Consider the following 17,986-nt stretch of genomic DNA (forward strand, 5'->3'; position numbering starts at 1 on the left):
TATGTTGAGGAAAAAGGGGGATGCCTGCAAGCTGAAGAACACCATACCAAACGTGAAGCACGGGGGTGGCAGCATCATGTTGTGGGGGTGCTTTGCTGCAGGAGGGACTGGTGCACTTCACAAAATAGATGGCATCATGAGACAGGAAAATTAGGTGGATATATTGAAGCAAAATCTCAAGACATAAGTCAGGAAGTTAAAGCTTGGTCGCAAATGGGTCTTCCAAATGGACAATGACCCAAGCATAGTTCCAAAGTTGTGGCAAAATGGCTTAAGGACAACAAAGTCAAGGTATTGGAGTGGCCATCACAAAGCCCTGCACTCAATCATATAGAAAATTTGTGGGCAGAACTGAAAAAGCGTGCACGAGCAAGGAGGCCTACCAACCTGACTCAGTTAAACCAGCTCTGTCAGGAGGAATGGGCCAAAATTCACCCAATTTATTTTGGGACGATTGTGGAAGGCTACCCGAAACGTTTGACCCAAGTTAAACAATTTAAAAGGCCATGCTACCAAATACTAATTGAGTATGTAAACTCCTGACCCACTGGGAATGTGATGAAAGAAATAAAAGCTGAAATCACTCACTCTACTATTATTCTGACATTTCACATTCTTAAAATAAAGTGGTGATCCGAACTGATATAAGACAGGGAAATTTTAAGATTAAATGTTAGGAATTGTGAAAAACTGAGTTTAAATGCATTTGCCTAAGGTGTATGTAAACTTCTGACTTCAACTGTATATTAATTTTTCTATTTAACGAGGCAAGTCAGTTATTAAGAACAAATTCTTATTTACAATGATGGCCTACCCCGGCCAAACCCTTCTCTAACCCGGACGACGCCGAGCCAATTGTGCGCCGCCCTATGGGACTGCCGATCACGGTCAGTTGTGATACAGCCCAATCTCGAACCAGGGTCTGTAGTGACACCTCTAGCACCGACATGCAGTGCCTTAGACCGCTGCGCCACTCGGGAGCCCCCATCTCCACCTCCTTTATACGTGACTTTGGTCAGGAATCTTAGTTTCCATTGACAACATGTGAGAGGATGAATATTAAAGAGAGTATATTTCTTACCCAAGTCTTTGAACCAAGTACTGGAGTCATCAATGTCCAGTTCGACATAGCCCTTCGTGGTTGATGCGCTGACAGAACAGAAGAACATCAACATAGTAAGCAGTTTATCTACTAGTATTTATGACGATGGTTAACATTAGTATAATCAATGTATGACAACCTGATCACTGGTTACCCCATGCAGATTCAGCCAGAAGTCTGGCTAAAAAAAATATGCAAGTCTCTGCAAGCCAGAATGTTGAAAATAATCATATTTACACTTCCTTTACAGGTTGCCCGTGCTGTTGGTCCTTTTGACGGTAGGAGGTTGAGATCGGGTATCCACAGGAAAATGTTGCTTACCCAATATTTCCAGCGCCGATAGGGTGTCACTTGTAAACAATAGCAGAATGTAACCGAACGTAGTTGACCCAAGCACATTTCCTTATCAGCTGAAAGAACTTGTGAAATTTGCCAGCTGCTTGCAACAATGTTCATTCTGTGGTTTGATTAGGCTCTGCCATATTGTGCAAGTGTTGGTCCCATGAAACAAAAAAATAATAATTATATATATATATATATATATATATATATATATATATATGACCGAAAACAGCTTTTGGACATCAGCACTGCAATCACAAACATCAATTTGGATGACAATTTCTACTTCAACGAGTCGTCAGCTCTGGGCGTTCTGCTTACTCCGGACCAGGCGTTCTGCTTACTCCCTAATCCCCGGGACTCGAACGATGAAGCGATTGCGCAAGAGGCAAATGATCCTGGCGAGACTACGTTGGTGAACAAATAAATCGCCTCTATCCTTCTTTCGACTGGCAAACGTACAATCACTAGAGAAACTGGACGAGCTCCGCTCGAGGCTATCCCATCAACGGGACCTGAAGAACTGTAGTATTCTGTTTCTCGGAGTCGTGGCTGAACAAGGACAATATACATCTTTCTAGTTTTTACACGCATCGTCTCGACCAGACGGTAGCCTCTGGTAAGACTAAGGGAGGAGGGGTGTGTCTCTTTGTTAAAGGAAAACAACACGCAAAAACTCTTTTGATGCACAATCATATGATGCATTTTGCATCATAGAATGCAAAATACTTCGTACGGTGATGATTTCTGTATTTTGAAAGTTAAATATCTTGAAAACCTGATTACTTTCAAGCAAAACATTTTGGGACTATGTCAACAATGGACTAATGAAACAAATACCAAAAGATAATTCATGGGTGGAATTTTCCTTTAATAGCAGCTGGAGCATGATCTCTAATGTTTAGAAAGTCTCAAGTTTTTCCTCACCAGAGTAAGAATACCTCATGACAAGCTGCAGAACATACATAGCTGTATTTACCACCAAACCGCACTCAACGAGCTGTATAAGGCCATAACCTAACAACATGCAAATCCTGAGGCGGTGACCTGTGATTTTAATGCAGGGAAACAAATCCGTTTTAACTCATAATTACCAGGATGTCACCTGTGCAACAAAACTCAATCACCTTTACTCCACACACAGAAACGCATACAAGACTCTCCCTCGCCCTCCCTTTGGAAAATCGGACAATAACTATCCTCCCGATTCCTGCTTACAAGCAAAAACTCAAACGGGAAGTGCAAGTGACTCGCTCAATAAGGAAGTGGTCCAATGAAGAGGATGCTAAGATACAGGACTGTTTTGCTAGTACAGACTGGAATATGTTCAGCGATTCATCCGATAACATTGAGGAGTTTACGACACCAGTCAACCAGTTAAGTGCATCGAAGACGTGGTCCCCACAGTGACCGTACGTACATATCCTAACCAGAAGCCATGGATTACAGGCAACATCCTCACTGAGCGGGACACTAATCCGGACACTTACAAGAAGTCCCGCTACGACCTCCTGTGACAGGGCTTGCAAATTATCATGGATTACAAAGGGAAACCCAGCCACAAGCTGTCCAGTGACGCAGGTCAACCAGACGAGATAAATGACTACTATGCTTGCGTCGAGGCAAGCAACACTGAACCATGCATGACAGCACCAGCTGTTCCGGGCGACTGTGCGATCTCGTAGCCAATGTAAGAAAGATCTTTAAACATGTTATCATTCACAAGGCCAGACCGATTACCAGGACACGTACTCAGAGCACGCGCTGACTAGCTGGCAAGTGTCTTCACTGACATTTTCAACTTCTCCCTGACCGAGCCTGTAATACCTCAAGGAGAACACCATCGTCCTTGTGCCCAAGAACACCAAGGTAACCTGTCTAAATGACTAACCGCCCCGTAGCACTCACATCTGTAGCCATGAAATGCTTTGAAAGACTGGTCATGGCTAACACCATAATCCCAGAAACCCTAGACCCACTCCAATTTGCATACCACCCCAAAAGATCCACAGATGATGCGATCTCTACTGCACTCCACACTGCCCATTCCCACCTGCACAAAAGGAACATCTACATGAGAACGATATTCATTGACTAAAGCTTAGCGTTCAACAGCATATTGCCCTCCAAGCTCATCACTAAACTTAGGAACCTGAGACTGAACACCTCCCTCTGCAACTGGATCCTGGACTTCCTGACAGGCCACCCCCAGGTGGTGAGGGTAGGCAACAACACGCGGACCCTCAACACGGGGGCCCCTCAGGGATGCGTGCTTAGTCCCTTCTTGTACTCCCTGTTCTTCCACGACTGTATGGCCGGGCACACCTCCAATATCATCATTAAGGTTGCTGACGACACGACAGACTATAGGGAGGTCGTCAGTGACCTGGCAGTGTTATTTGTTGCACAACTTGACCTCAGGTATTTTCTTAAAATGTAGCTACAAAACTATTTCTTAGATATAACATTAAATTTAACGGTATTGAAAAACCATCCCGTGGCTTTTTCCCAAATACCCTGGTATAGAGTATACCACCCAAGCCTAGTGTGTGCGGCCCAGTACATCACCGGGGCTGAGCTCACTGCCATCCAGGACCTCAAAAGAAGGCTCTAAAAATTGTCCAAGACTCCAGCCACCCGAGTCAGACTCTTTCTGTCAACGCACGGCAAGCGACAGCGATGCACTAAATCTGGAACCAACAGGACCATGAACACCTTCTACCCTCATGCCATAAGACTGCTAAATAGTTAGCTATTTAGCCATCTTCATTGGCCCCCTTTTGCACTGAGTATTTTGTCTCATCACATCTACACATGTATTCCTAGTTATATGTACATACAGTAGCAGTTAAAAGTTGACACCTACGCATTCAAGGGTTTTTCTTTATTTGTACGATTTTTCACATTGTAAGAATAATAGTGAAGACATCAAAACTATGAAATAACACATATGGAATCATGTAGCAATGAAAAACGATTTAAACAAAAAATATATATATATATTTGAGATTCTTCAAATAGCCACCTTTTGCCTTGACAGCTTTGCACACTTGGCATTCTCTCAACCAGCTTCATGAGGTAGTCACCGGGAACGCATTTCAACTAACAGGAGTGCCGTGTTAAAAGTTCATTTGTGGAATTTCTTTCCTTCTTAATACTTTTGAGCCAATCAGTTGTGGGGTGACAAGGTAGGGGAGGTAAACAGAAGATAGACCTATTTGGTAAAAGACAAGTCCATATTATGGCAAGAACAGCTAAAATAAGCAAAGAGAAAAGACAGCCCATCATTACTAAAACATGAAGGTCAGTCAATCCAAAAAATGTCTTCAAGTACAGTCACAAAACATCAAGCGCTATGATGAAACTGGCTCTCATGAGGACCGCCACAGAAAAGGAAGACCCAGAGTTACCTCTACTGCAGAGGATAAGTTCACTACACACAGACGTCCTTTTGTCCTCGTCTTGTCGTGTCCCGTATATATATATATTTACACCTTTCTTCGCATATCTTATATATATTTTATTTTCCAAAAACTCAACTTCAAAGCACTTTCCTGCAACCGGCCTCACCAATTACAAAAAAAAAAGTATTATTTACCTCAAATCTGAAAATCCACAATAGAAGCTAGCCAGAAGCTAGCCTGAAGCTAACCTGCAGCTAACCTGCAGCTAACCTGAAGCTAACCTGAAGCTAACCTGAAGCTAACCTGAAGCTAACCTGAAGCTAACCTGAAGCTAACCTGAAGCTACCCAGTTTACTGGCTGACATTGGTATTTCAGCTGACCACGTTTTGTGGTCATCAGCTATTCCTTTGGCTCGATAATCTATCGCCACTTTTGTACAACGCGACTCAGACCGAACATACCGGACCTATTTTTCTCCATGTCCCCGGATTTCAACCGCAAGCTCTGGACATTTACACGTTGATTTTGCAGCTAGCTAGCTGCTACCTGTGTGACTATTGGCTTACGTCGATCCCGGAGCAAACATCAATTATTCCGGAGCTAGCCAGCTGAAGAGTTCCATCAGCCACTCCTGGGCTACAATCACCTATCCGGACCCGTTTTACTGCCAATGCGGAGCCCCACCGGGCCTTCACGACTGACTACCGACTATATCTGCCCGAGGGAGTTATCCAACTGGCACCTCCGTCGCGACGTTACCTGAACGCTCATCTGGGGCCCGCTAATCGTTAACTGTCTTATCGGCTGCTATCTGAATAAGACTATCGGACAATTTTTTTTTTTTCCTTGGGTCACTATAACTATATCTATTTTGCCAATTGGATTGATCCCCTCTACCACACGGAACCCCACTAATCTACCGACGGAAACGTACGAGGTGGCTAAAAACAGACCTCCATCCTATGCTAGCTTGCTACCGATAGCCCGGCTAGCTGTCTGAATCGCCGTGACCCCAACCAACCTCTACTCACTGGACCCTTATTGATCACTCGGCTAAGCATGCCTCTCCTTAATGTCAATATGCCTTGTCCACTGCTGTTCTGGTTAGTGTTTATTGGTTTATTTCACTGTAGAGCCTCTAGCCCTGCTCACTATACCTTATCCAACCTTTCAGTTCCACCACCCACACATGTGATGACATCACCTGGTTTCAATGATGTTTCTAGAGACAATATCTCTCATCATCACTCAATACCTAGGTTTACCTCCATTGTATTCACATCCTACCATACCTTTGTCTGTACATTATTCCTTGAAGCTCTTTTATCGCCCCCAGAAACGTTCTTTTACTCTGTTCTAGACGTTCTAGACGACCAATTCTCATAGCTTTTAGCCGTACCCTTATCCTACTCCTCCTCTGTTCCTCTGGTGATGTAGAGGTGAATCCAGGCCCTGCAGTGCCTAGCTCCACTCCTATTCCCCAGGCGCTCTCTTTTGATGACTTCTGTAACCGTAATAGCCTTGGTTTCATGCATGTTAACATTAGAAGCCTTCTCCCTAATTTGGTTTTATTCACTGCTTTAGCACACTCTGCCAACCCGGATGTTTTAGCCGTGTCTGAATCCTAGCTTAGGAAGACCACCAACAATTCTAAAATTTTCATCCCTAACTACAACATTTTCAGACAAGATAGAACGGCCAAAGGGGGCGGTGTTGCAATCTACTGCAAAGATAGCCTGCAGAGTTCTGTCCTACTATCCAGGTCTGTTCCCAAACAATTTTAACTTCTACTTTTAAAAATCCACCTCTCTAAAAACTAGTCTCTCACCGTTGCCACCTGCTATAGACCACCCTCTGCCCCCAGCTGTGCTCTGGACACCATATGTGAACTGATTGCCCCCCATCTATCTTCAGAGCTCGTGCTGCTAGGCGACCTAAACTGGAACATGCTTAACACCCCAGCCATCCTACATTCTAAGCTTGATGCCATCAATTTCACACAAATTATCAATGAACCTACCAGGTACCACCCCAAAGCTGTAAACACGGGCACCCTCATCGATATCATCCTAACGAACTTGCCCTCTAAATACACCTCTGCTGTTTTCAACCAAGATCTCAGCGATCACTGCCTTATTGCCTGCATCTGTAATGGGTCAGCGGTCAAACGACCTCCACTCATCACTGTCAAACGCTCCCTGAAACACTTCAGCGAGCAGGCCTTTCTAAACGACCTGGCCTGGCTATCCTGGAAGGATATTGATCTCATCCCTTCAGTAGAGAATGCCTGGTTATTTTTTTTAAATGCCTTCCTCACCATCTTAAATAAGCATGCCCCATTCAAGAAATTTAGAACCAGGAACAGATATAGCCCTTGGTTCTCTCCAGACCCGACTGCCCTTAACCAACACAAAAACATCCTATGGCGCTCTGCATTAGCATCGAACAGCCCCCGTGATATGCAACTTTTCAGGGAAGCTAGAAACCAATATACACAGGCAGTTAGAAAAGCAAAGGCTAGCTTTTTCAAGCAGAAATTTGCTTCCTGTAACACAAACTCAAAAAAGTTCTGGGACACTGTAAAGTCCATGGAAAATAAGAACATCTCCTCCCAGCTGCCCACTGCACTGAAGATAGGAAACACTGTCACCACCGACAAATCCACTATAATTGAGAATTTCAATAATCCAAGATGGCGTAGCAGTGTAGACGTGTCTGTTTAGTGCTCCCGGGCACGTTTGTATTTTTTTGTACTTCTTGTATATATTTTATTACTTTTTTCTATCTCTTTTCGATTTTTAATTCGATTATACCTTCCGGTAACCTACCTCACCCAAAGTGGTACGGAATCGCTATTATTTTTTAAACTTCGGAACACATTCAAGAACCCCCAGTAACTAACCAGCTACAAGCTACCAGCTACAAGCTACTTAGCCATTTTTAACCGATGCTAGCAGCTTTTACCTTCGGCACAGACACCAGCCCTGATATTAGCCTGGATATTACTCACCAATTTACCAGCATCGGACTGTCTCTCGACAACAACGCCGGATTCCCGCCGTAATCCCTGAGCCACTACTTCTGATCCTCACAGCTAGCCTGCAGCTAACGCAGCTAGCACAGCTAGTGCCACTGCTACGAAGCTAGCATCAGTTAGCAAACACAATTCTACAATCACAACCTCTCTTTCGCCATCCGGCTTGGATTCTCTGTCGACACGACCACATCTGGTCTGCAGACGAATACCCCATCCGCTGTACCCTCAACCGGCCTCCGTCTGAGCAGACCCCCTTCGTCTGAGCAGACTCACCCCCCCGGGCTACTAACTTTAAACACCGCGTGCTAGCTTAGCGGCGACTTCCCTGCTCCATCTACGGCTGCCCCCTGGACACTATGATCACCTGGCTACATAGCTGATGCCTGCCGGACTGTCCATTAATTCATGGTACTCCATTCTGTTTGTTTGTGTTTTAACTCAGGCTCTGTGTGTAGTTAATCCGACCCGCTCTGCCTAGTCGTTGCCATTTTTACCTGCTGTTGCTGTGTTAGCTGACTAGCTGCTGTTATCTCACCTGTTGTTTTAGCTAGCTCTCCCAATCAAGACCTGCAATCACTTTATGCCTTACTGTATGTCTCTGCCAAATATCAATATGCCTTGTATACTGTTGTTCAGGCTAGTTATCATAGTTATCATTGTTTTGGTTTGCAATGGACCCCGTAGTTCCACTCTCCGTACCTCTGATACCTCCTTTGTCCCACCTCCCACACATGCGGTGACCTCACCCATTGAGACCAGCATGTCCAGAGATACAACCTCTCTTATCATCACCCAGTGCCTGGGCTTGCCTCCGCTGTACCCGTGCCCCACCATACCCGTCTGCACATTATGCCCAGAATCTATTCTACCACGGCCATAAATCTGCTCCTTTTATTCCTTGTCTCCAACGCTCTAGGCGACCAGTTTTGATAGCCTTTAGCCACACCCTCATCCTACTACTCCTCTGTTCCTCGGGTGATGTGGAGGTTAACCCAGGCCCTGCATGTCCCCAGGCACCCTCATTTGTTGACTTCTGTGATCGAAAAAGCCTTGGCCTCATGCATGTCAACATCAGAAGCCTCCTCCCTAAGTTTGTCTTACTCACCGCTTTAGCACACTCTGCCAACCCTGATGTCCTTGCCGTGTCTGAATCCTGGCTTAGGAAGGCCACCAAAAATTCTGAGATTTCCATACCCAACTATAACACTTTCCGTCAAGATAGAACTGCCAAAGGGGGAGGAGTTGCAATCTACTGCAGAGATAGCCTGCAAAGTTCTGTCATACTTTCCAGGTCTATGCCCAAACAGTTCGAACTTCTAATTTTAAAAATTAATCTCTCCAGAAATAAGTCTCTCACTGTTGCCGCCTGCTACCGACCCCCCTCAGCTCCCAGCTGTGCCCTGGACACCATCTGTGAATTGATCGCTCCCCATCTAGCTTCAGAGTTTGTTCTGTTAGGTGACCTAAACTGGGATATGCTTAACACCCCGGCAGTCCTACAATCTAAGCTAGATGCCCTCAATCTCACACAAATCATCAAGGAACCTACCAGGTACAACCCTAAATCCGTCAGCATGGGCACCCTAATAGACATTATCCTGACCAACCTGCCCTCCAAATACACCGCTGCTGTCTTCAATCAAGATCTCAGCGATCACTGCCTCATTGCCTGTATCCGCTGCGGGTCCGCGGTCAAACGACCACCCCTCATCACTATCAAACGCTCCCTAAAACACTTCTGCGAGCAGGCCTTTCTAATCGACCTGGCCCGGGTACCCTGGATGGATATTGACCTCATCCCGTCAGTTGAGGATGCCTGATCATTCTTTAAAAGTTACTTCCTCACCATATTAGACAAGCATGCTCCGTTCAAAAAATGCAGAACTAAGAACAGATATAGCCCTTGGTTCACTCCAGACCTGACTGCCCTCGACCAGCACAAAAACATCCTGTGGCGAACTGCAATAGCATCGAAGAGCCCCCGCGATATGCAACTGTTCAGGGAAGTCAGGAACCAATACACGCAGTCAGTCAGGAAAGCAAAGGCCAGCTTTTTCAAGCAGAAATTTGCATCCTGTAGCTCTAACTCCAAAAAGTTCTGGGATACTGTATAGTCCATGGAGAACAAGAGCACCTCCTCCCAGCTGCCCACTGCACTGAGGCTAGGTAACACGGTCACCACCGATAAATCCGTGATAATCGAAGACTTCAACAAGCATTTCTCAATGGCTGGCCATGCCTTCCTCCTGGCGACTCCAACCTTGGCCAACAGCCCCGCCCCCCCCGCTGCTACTCGCCCAAGCCTCCCCAGCTTCTCCTTTACCCAAATCCAGATAGCAGATGTTCTGAAAGAGCTGGAAAACCTGGACCCATACAAATCAGCTGGGCTTGACAATCTGGACCCCCTATTTCTGAAACTGTCTGCCGCCATTGTCGCACCCCCTATTACCAGCCTGTTCAACCTCTCCTTCGTATCATCTGAGATCCCCAAGGATTGGAAAGCTGCCGCGGTCATCCCCCTCTTCAAAGGGGGAGACACCCTGGACCCAAACTGTTACAGACCTATATCCATCCTGCCCGGCCTATCTAAGGTCTTCGAAAGCCAAGTCAACAAACAGATCACTGACCATCTCGAATCCCACCGTACCTTCTCCGCTGTGCAATCCGGTTTCCGAGCCGGTCACGGGTGCACCTCAGCCACGCTCAAGGTACTAAATGATATCATAACCGGCATCGATAAAAGACAGTACTGTGCTGCCGTCTTCATCGACCTGGCCAAGGCTTTCGACTCTGTCAATCACCATATCCTTATCGGCAGACTCAGTAGCCTCGGTTTTTCTAATGACTGCCTTGCCTGGTTCACCAACTACTTTGCAGACAGAGTTCAGTGCGTCAAATCGGAAGGCATGTTGTCCGGTCCTCTGGCAGTCTCTATGGGGGTACCACAGGGTTCAATTCTCGGGCCGACTCTTTTCTCTGTATATATCAATGATGTTGCTCTTGCTGCGGGCGATTCCCTGATCCACCTCTACGCAGACGACACCATTCTGTATACTTCTGGCCCTTCTTTGGACACTGTGATAACTAACCTCCAAACGAGCTTCAATGCCATACAACACTCCTTCCGTGGCCTCCAACTGCTCTTAAACGCTAGTAAAACCAAATGCATGCTCTCCAACCGTTCGCTGCCTGCACCCGCACGCCCGACTAGCATCACCACCCTGGACGGTTCCGACCTAGAATATGTGGACATCTATAAGTACCTAGGTGTCTGGCTAGACTGCAAACTCCTTCCAGACTCATATCACACATCTCCAATCCAAAATCAGATCTAGAGTCGGCTTTCTATTTCACAACAAAGCCTCCTTCACTCACGCCGCCAAACTTACCCTAGTGAAACTGACTATCCTACCGATCCTCGACTTCGGCGATGTCATCTACAAAATGGCTTCCAACACTCTACTCAGCAAACTGGATGCAGTTTATCACAGTGCCATCCGTTTTGTTACTAAAGCACCTTATTCGACCCACCACTGCGACCTGTATGCCCTAGTCAGCTGGCCCTCCAATTTACCTACCTCACCCCCCCCATACTGCTTTTATTTCCTTCTCTGCTTTTTTGCACACCAGTATCTCTTCTTGCACATGATCATCTGATGATTTACCACTCCAGTGTTAATCTGCTAAATTGTAATTATCTGATTTATTGCCTACCTCCTCATGCCTTTTGCACACATTGTATATAGATTCTCTTTTTTTCTTTTTTTTTTTTTTTTCTTCTACCATGTTGACTTGTTTATTGTTTACTCCATGTGTAACTCTGTGTTGTTGTCTGTTCACACTGCTATGCTTTATCTTGGCCAGGTCGCAGTTGCAAATGAGAACTTGTTCTCAACTAGCCTACCTGGTTAAATAAAGGTGAAATAAAAAAAAATTAAATAAAAAAAAGCATTTTTCTACGGCTGGCCATGCTTTCCACCTGGTTACCCCTACCCCGGTCAACAGCACTGCACGCCCCACAGCTACTCGCCCAAGTCTTCCCCATTTCTCCTTCTCCCAAATCCAGTCTGCTGATGTTCTGAAAAAGCTGCAAAATCTGGACCCCTACAAATCAACCGGGCTAGATAATCTGGACCCTTTCTTTCTAAAATGATCTGCTGAAATTGTTTCCACCCCTATTACTAGCCTGTTCAACCTCTCTTTCGTGTCGTCTGAGATTCCCAAAGATTGGAAAGCAGCTGCAGTCATCCCCCTCTTCAAAGGGGGGGACACTCTTGACCCAAACTGCTACAGACCTATCTATCCTACCCTGCCTTTCTAAGGTCTTCGAAAGCCAAGTCAACAAACAGATTACCGACCATTTTGAATCCCACCATACCTTCTCCGCTATGCAATCTGGTTTCAGAGCTGGTCATGGGTGCACCTCAGCCACGCTCAAGGTCCTAAACGATATCTTAACCGCCATCGATAAGAAACAATACTGTGCAGACGTATTCATTGACCTGGCCAAGGCTTTCGACTCTGTCAATCACCACATCCTCATCGGCAGACTCGACAGCCTTGGTTTCTCAAATGATTGCCTCGCCTGGTTCACCAACTACTTCTCTGATAGAGTTCAGCGTGTCAAATCGGAGGGTCTGTTGTCCGGCCCTCTGGCAGTCTCTATAGGGGTGCCACAGGGTTCAATTCTCGGGCCGACTCTTTTCTCTGAAAATATCAATGATGTCGCTCTTGCTGCTGGTGAGTCTCTGCTCCACCTCTACGCAGACGACACCATTCTGTATACTTCTGGCCCTTCTTTGGACACTGTTTTAACAACCCTCCAGGCGAGCTTCAATGCCATACAACTCTCCTTCCGTGGCCTCCAATTGCTCTTAAATACAAGTAAAACTAAATGCATGCTCTTCAACCGATCGCTGCCTGCACCTGCCCGCCTGTCCAACATCACTACTCTGGACGGCTCTCACTTAGAATATGTGGACAAATCTACAAATACCTAGGTGTCTGGTTAGACTGTAAACTCTCCTTCCAGACTCACATCAAACATCTCCAATCCAAAGTTAAATCTAGAATTGGCTTCCTATTCCGCATCAAAGCATCTTTCACTCATGCTGCCAAACATACCCTTGTAAAACTGACCATCCTACCAATCCTCGACTTCGGTGATGTCATTTACAAAATAGCCTCCAATACCCTACTCAATAAATTGGATGCAGTCTATCACAGTGCCATCCATTTTGTCACCAAAGCCCCATATACTACCCACCACTGCGACCTGTACACTCGTTGGCTGGCCCTCGCTTCATACTCGTCGCCAAACCCACTGGCTCCAGGTCATCTACAAGACCCTGCTAGGTAAAGTCCCCCCTTATCTCAGCTCGCTGGTCACCATAGCAGCACCCACCTGTAGCATGCGCTCCAGCAGGTATATCTCTGGTCACCCCCAAAACCAATTCTTCCTTTGGCAGCCTCTCCTTCCAGTTCTCTTCTGCCAATGACTGGAACGAACTACAAAAATCTCTGAAACTGGAAACACTTATCTCCCTCACTAGCTTTAAGCACCAGCTGTCAGAGCAGCTCATAGATTACTACACCTGTACATAGCCCATCTATAATTTAGCCCAAACAGATACCTCTTTCCCTACTGTATTTATTTATTTATTTATTTAGCTCCTTTGCACCCCATTATTTCTTTCTCCCACTGCAAATCAACCATTCCAGTGTTTTACTTGCTATATTGTATTTACTTCGCCACCATGGCCTTTTCTTTTTTGCCTTTACCTCCCTTATCTCACTTCACTTGCTCACAATGTATATAGACTTATTTTTCTACTGTATTATTGACTGTATGTTTGTTTTACTCCATGTGTAACTATGTGTTGTTGTATGTGTCGAACTGCTTTGCTTTATCTTGGCCAGGTCGCAATTGTAAATGAGAACGTGTTCTCAACTTGCCTACCTGGTTAAATAAAGGTGAAATAAATCAAATAAATAAAGAGTTACCAGCCTCAGAAATTGCAGCCCAAATAAAATGCTTCAAAGTTCAAGTAACAGGCATGTCAACATCAACTGTTCAGAAGAGAATCAGGCCTTCATGGTCGAAATTGCTGCAAACCACTACTAAAGGACACCAATAAGAAGAAGAGACTTGGTACAAGAAACACAAGCATAGGACATTTAGACCGGTGGAGTCCAAATTTGAGATTTTTGGTTCCAACCGCCATGTCTTTGTGAGAAGAAGTGTAGGTGAACGGATGATCTCCGCACGTAGTTCCTACCGTGAAACATGGAGGTGTGATGGTGCTTTGCTGGTGACACGGTCAGTGATTTATTTAGAATTCAAGGCACACTTAACCAGCATGACTACCACAGCATTCTGCAACGATACACCATCACATCTGGTTCGCGCTTAGTGGGAGTATCATTTGTTTTACAACAGGACAGTGATCCAACACACCTCCAGGCTGTGTAAGGGCTACTTGACCAAGAAGGAGAGTGATGGGGTGCTGCATCAGATGACCTGGCCTCCACAATAACCAGACCTCAACCCAATTGAGATGGTTCGGGATGAGTTGGACTGCAGAGTGAAGGAAAAGCAGCCAACAAGTGCTCAGCATATGTGGGAACTCCTTCAAGACTGTTGGAAAAGCATTCCAGGTGAAGCTGGTTGAGAGAATGCCAAGCGTGTGCAAAGCTGTCAAGGCAAAGGGTGGCTAATTTGAAGAACCTAAATGTTATTTGTTTAACACTTTTTTGGTTACTACATGATTCCATATGTGTAATTTGATAGTGTTGATGTCTTCACTATTATTCTACAATGTAGAAAATAGTAAAAATAAAGAAAATCCCTTGAATGAGTAGGTGTCCAAACTTTTAATTGGTACTGTATCTACCTCAAATAACACATACCCCTGTAACATCGACTCTGTACTGGTACTCTGTGTACATAGTAAAGTAAATTATTATTTTTGTTCAACATTCTGACTTGTAATGGGACTGTTCTGGACTGCTGAGCCTACATGTTAGAGACGAGAGTAAGTATTTCACGCTCAGATTCTAAAAGAGGCTAGCTAGGCCTATGTGAAGCTAGCCAAAATAAGGATGAGCCAAAATAGTGGAATTTGCAGTTCACCTTCAAAATTAAAGTCCCTATGATAGTGATACAAATAGTGGAATCATGCCACATTTGTACTAAATAATACAAAACAAGGTTGGAATGTTGTTCTATAACTTCAAGACAACTAGTTAACTTGACGAAGACATTTGTTGAAATCACTCTGTGGATGTAACCATGCTTACTAATTAACTAATTATTATATTTTATTGTATTTATATAACATTCCAACCTTGTTCAGCATTATCTAATCCAAATATGGCCTGCTTCCACTATTTGTAATATTTGCGTCACATTCAATGAATGACTTTTTTTAGAAGGCAAACCGCAAATTCCACTATTGTAGCTAATCCTTATTGTGGCTAGCTTCACATAAGTGCTAAATAGCTGAATGTTGATTGGCTGAAAGCCGTGATATATCAGACCTTATAACATGGGTACGACACCAAAAATATTTGTACTGCTCTAATTACGTTGGTAACCAGTTCATAATAGCAATAAGGCAAATCTGGGATTTGTGCTATATGGCCAATAAACCACGGGTAAGGAGGCTAAGGACTGTATCCAGGCACACCGCAATGTGTCGTGCTTGAAGAACAGCCCTTATCCGTGGTATATTGGCCTTATTGCTTAAATAGAGCTGTTCAGCTTGTAGTCCTAAAACCCAGAAATGAGTTACCTCTGGTTCGTTCAGTCATTCCTATGGGGAAAATTAACAGAGAAAGAATAGGGTTTGGAATAAACACCAAAAAGAAGGTCTGAGGTGAAAAGGATGATGATATTTGTGTTCTATGGAGGGGTGATGCAAAACAGCGAGGCATTCCATGCTTTTCTTAACTCTTGTCTGAGCACCTGAGATTTACTATGCAATCTGACACACGTCAAATCAGTTTCCTTGATCTTCTGATTTTATGTGAGGATAACGTTCTATACACTGATCTTTACAGGAAACCTACTGATCGTAACAGTTTGTTGGGGGCTGATAGCTGTCACCCGCTTCCCATGAAAAACAGTTTGCCCTACAGCCAATTCTGTCTAATCAAAATAATTTGCAAGAAACAATCAGATTTTGACAGAAATATGGCTGAGACGCCAAAAGAAATTCAAGCAGAGGGGGTACAAACATGGTCAGATTAATACTGCCATGAGAAAATTCAAAACAAATCGAGACATGATCTCTTTCAAGGATAGTCTAGCAAAAAGAAGCATTCTTGCGTTCCAACTACCCTCCATTCAAAGTGCTCTGAACAAATTAAGAGAATCATTCACAAACATTGGCACATTCTAAGATCCGATGACAGTATCGGCAATGTGTTTTCAGAAATCTCAGAGATCAAAAGGTAAACTGATTTACCACCCCAAAATATCCCTGCACGTTGTCTGTTTGCGCCTCTACCAGATGGAAACTACAATTGTAATGGCTGCGCTCAATGCAATGGCACTTACAAATGTAGATCCTTCAAACACCCTCAAACAGGGAAACAGATCCCAATCAAAGGTGTTATCACAGTGCTCCACTAAGGCAGTTATTTATCTTATAACTTGTCCTTGTGGCAAAATATGTGGGTAAAACAAAGCGCAAATTAAAAGTACGAATCTCGGAGCATCGTAGCACCATTAGGTCCAAAAACACTATTTACCCAGTTGCGGCCCACTTTTTGGAAGCGAACCACTCGATTTCGTCCCTACTTTATATCGGCATTGAACATGTCACCATCCCTAGGAGAGGGGGTGACCTCGACAATTTATTGTTAAAACAAGAGGCTGCCTGGATCTATAATTTAAAGACCCTTGCTCCCTTCGGTCTCAATGTAGACTTTGACCTGAAGCCATTCTTGAGATTATTGTGATTTTGCTATTCATTGTAAATGTTTGTAGGCCTATGTATCCAAATTGTATCTATTATCGTATGCTATCCATTCATGTGTTTGTATGTTCTTCTTATATCTGAGAATTAACCAATGATATCAGGTCACATCCCACCATGATTAGACACCTGTGTGTGTTTTTTGACACTTTCTAAAAACTAGTGACGGGCAGTGTTTGTCATCATACCCTGATGAAGACAGCTTGTCTGTCAAAACGTTGGTTCAGGTTATTCAATTATTGCATCTGAGCTCCTAGAGCACAGCTGTCAAACTCATTCCACGGAGGGCCGAGTGTCTGTGGGTTTTCGCTCCACCCTTGTACTTGATTGATGAATTCAGGTCACTGATTAGTAAGGAACTCCCATCACCTGGTTGTCTAGGTCTTAACTGAAAGGAAAAAACAAAAACCAGCAGACACTAGGCCCTCCATGGAATGAGTTTGACACCCCTGTCCTAGAGTGTCAAGTAGTCTACTCCGCTAGCCAGCACCTCGCCTAAACAGGTGTGCGTTTCTTTCGCCTCCAAATTAACACAGGTTTAGGACATTTTATACGTGTTATTCTGACTGCTATGATTGCACAGTTAACATTACCTTTGAATTACGAGCCCTTTGTGATTATTTAATTATTACATGAATTATATTAAACTCAAAGTTATGTTAGCTGATTTAAGATTCTCAGAACCAAACGTATAACATCTACTTGACAGACCTTATTTTCGGCGTTTTTCCAAAAACACATTTATTTTCCTCATAGGCTTTGTCCAACGAACGAACCATGGCAGAGTTAATGCCTACAAAAATACGCCATTACCATTTCTCTATACCAAGTTACCTAGAATAGTTTCTTACCTCGCTCTATTGGAGAAGTACCGAAGCTTCTTCCGAGGTCTCGCCTGTGAAAAGATAGATTGACATTTTGCAGACGTGATTATCAGCTGGGATAGCTAACGTTGTTAGCAAGTTAGCTAACTAAAGTCAGTTATGTTAGGTAGCTAACGTTAGCTAGTTTCACTGCATATGGCAACGTATCCTGTAATGTTAGTTTGCTAGCCAAACGTAGCTTGTCATTAGTTAGCGAAAATAAATAGTTACCAGATTTGGGTATTTGGAGTCCATT

At 44.3% G+C, this 17,986-nt stretch overlaps 1 protein-coding gene across 7 annotated transcripts in view; it reads right to left on the reverse strand.

Annotated features, from left to right (window-relative positions):
* LOC139531457 (uncharacterized) overlaps positions 1 to 17,986 on the reverse strand; it is a 261,709-nt gene that overhangs the window by 46,994 nt on the left and 196,729 nt on the right. For 6 of the 7 annotated variants that reach the window (XM_071327923.1, XM_071327921.1, XM_071327919.1 and 3 more), the window contains exons 2-3: positions 17,719 to 17,762; positions 1,082 to 1,149 (exon numbers count right to left, since the gene is read on the reverse strand). In XM_071327923.1, coding sequence (XP_071184024.1) covers positions 1,082 to 1,149; positions 17,719 to 17,762 — 112 coding nt within the window. The remainder of the gene's footprint in view (positions 1 to 1,081; positions 1,150 to 17,718; positions 17,763 to 17,986) is intronic. The other variant, XM_071327925.1, reaches the window with a different exon arrangement.

This window comes from Salvelinus alpinus, chromosome 10 (assembly GCF_045679555.1).
Source record: "Salvelinus alpinus chromosome 10, SLU_Salpinus.1, whole genome shotgun sequence".
Classification (NCBI taxonomy): domain Eukaryota; kingdom Metazoa; phylum Chordata; class Actinopteri; order Salmoniformes; family Salmonidae; genus Salvelinus; species Salvelinus alpinus.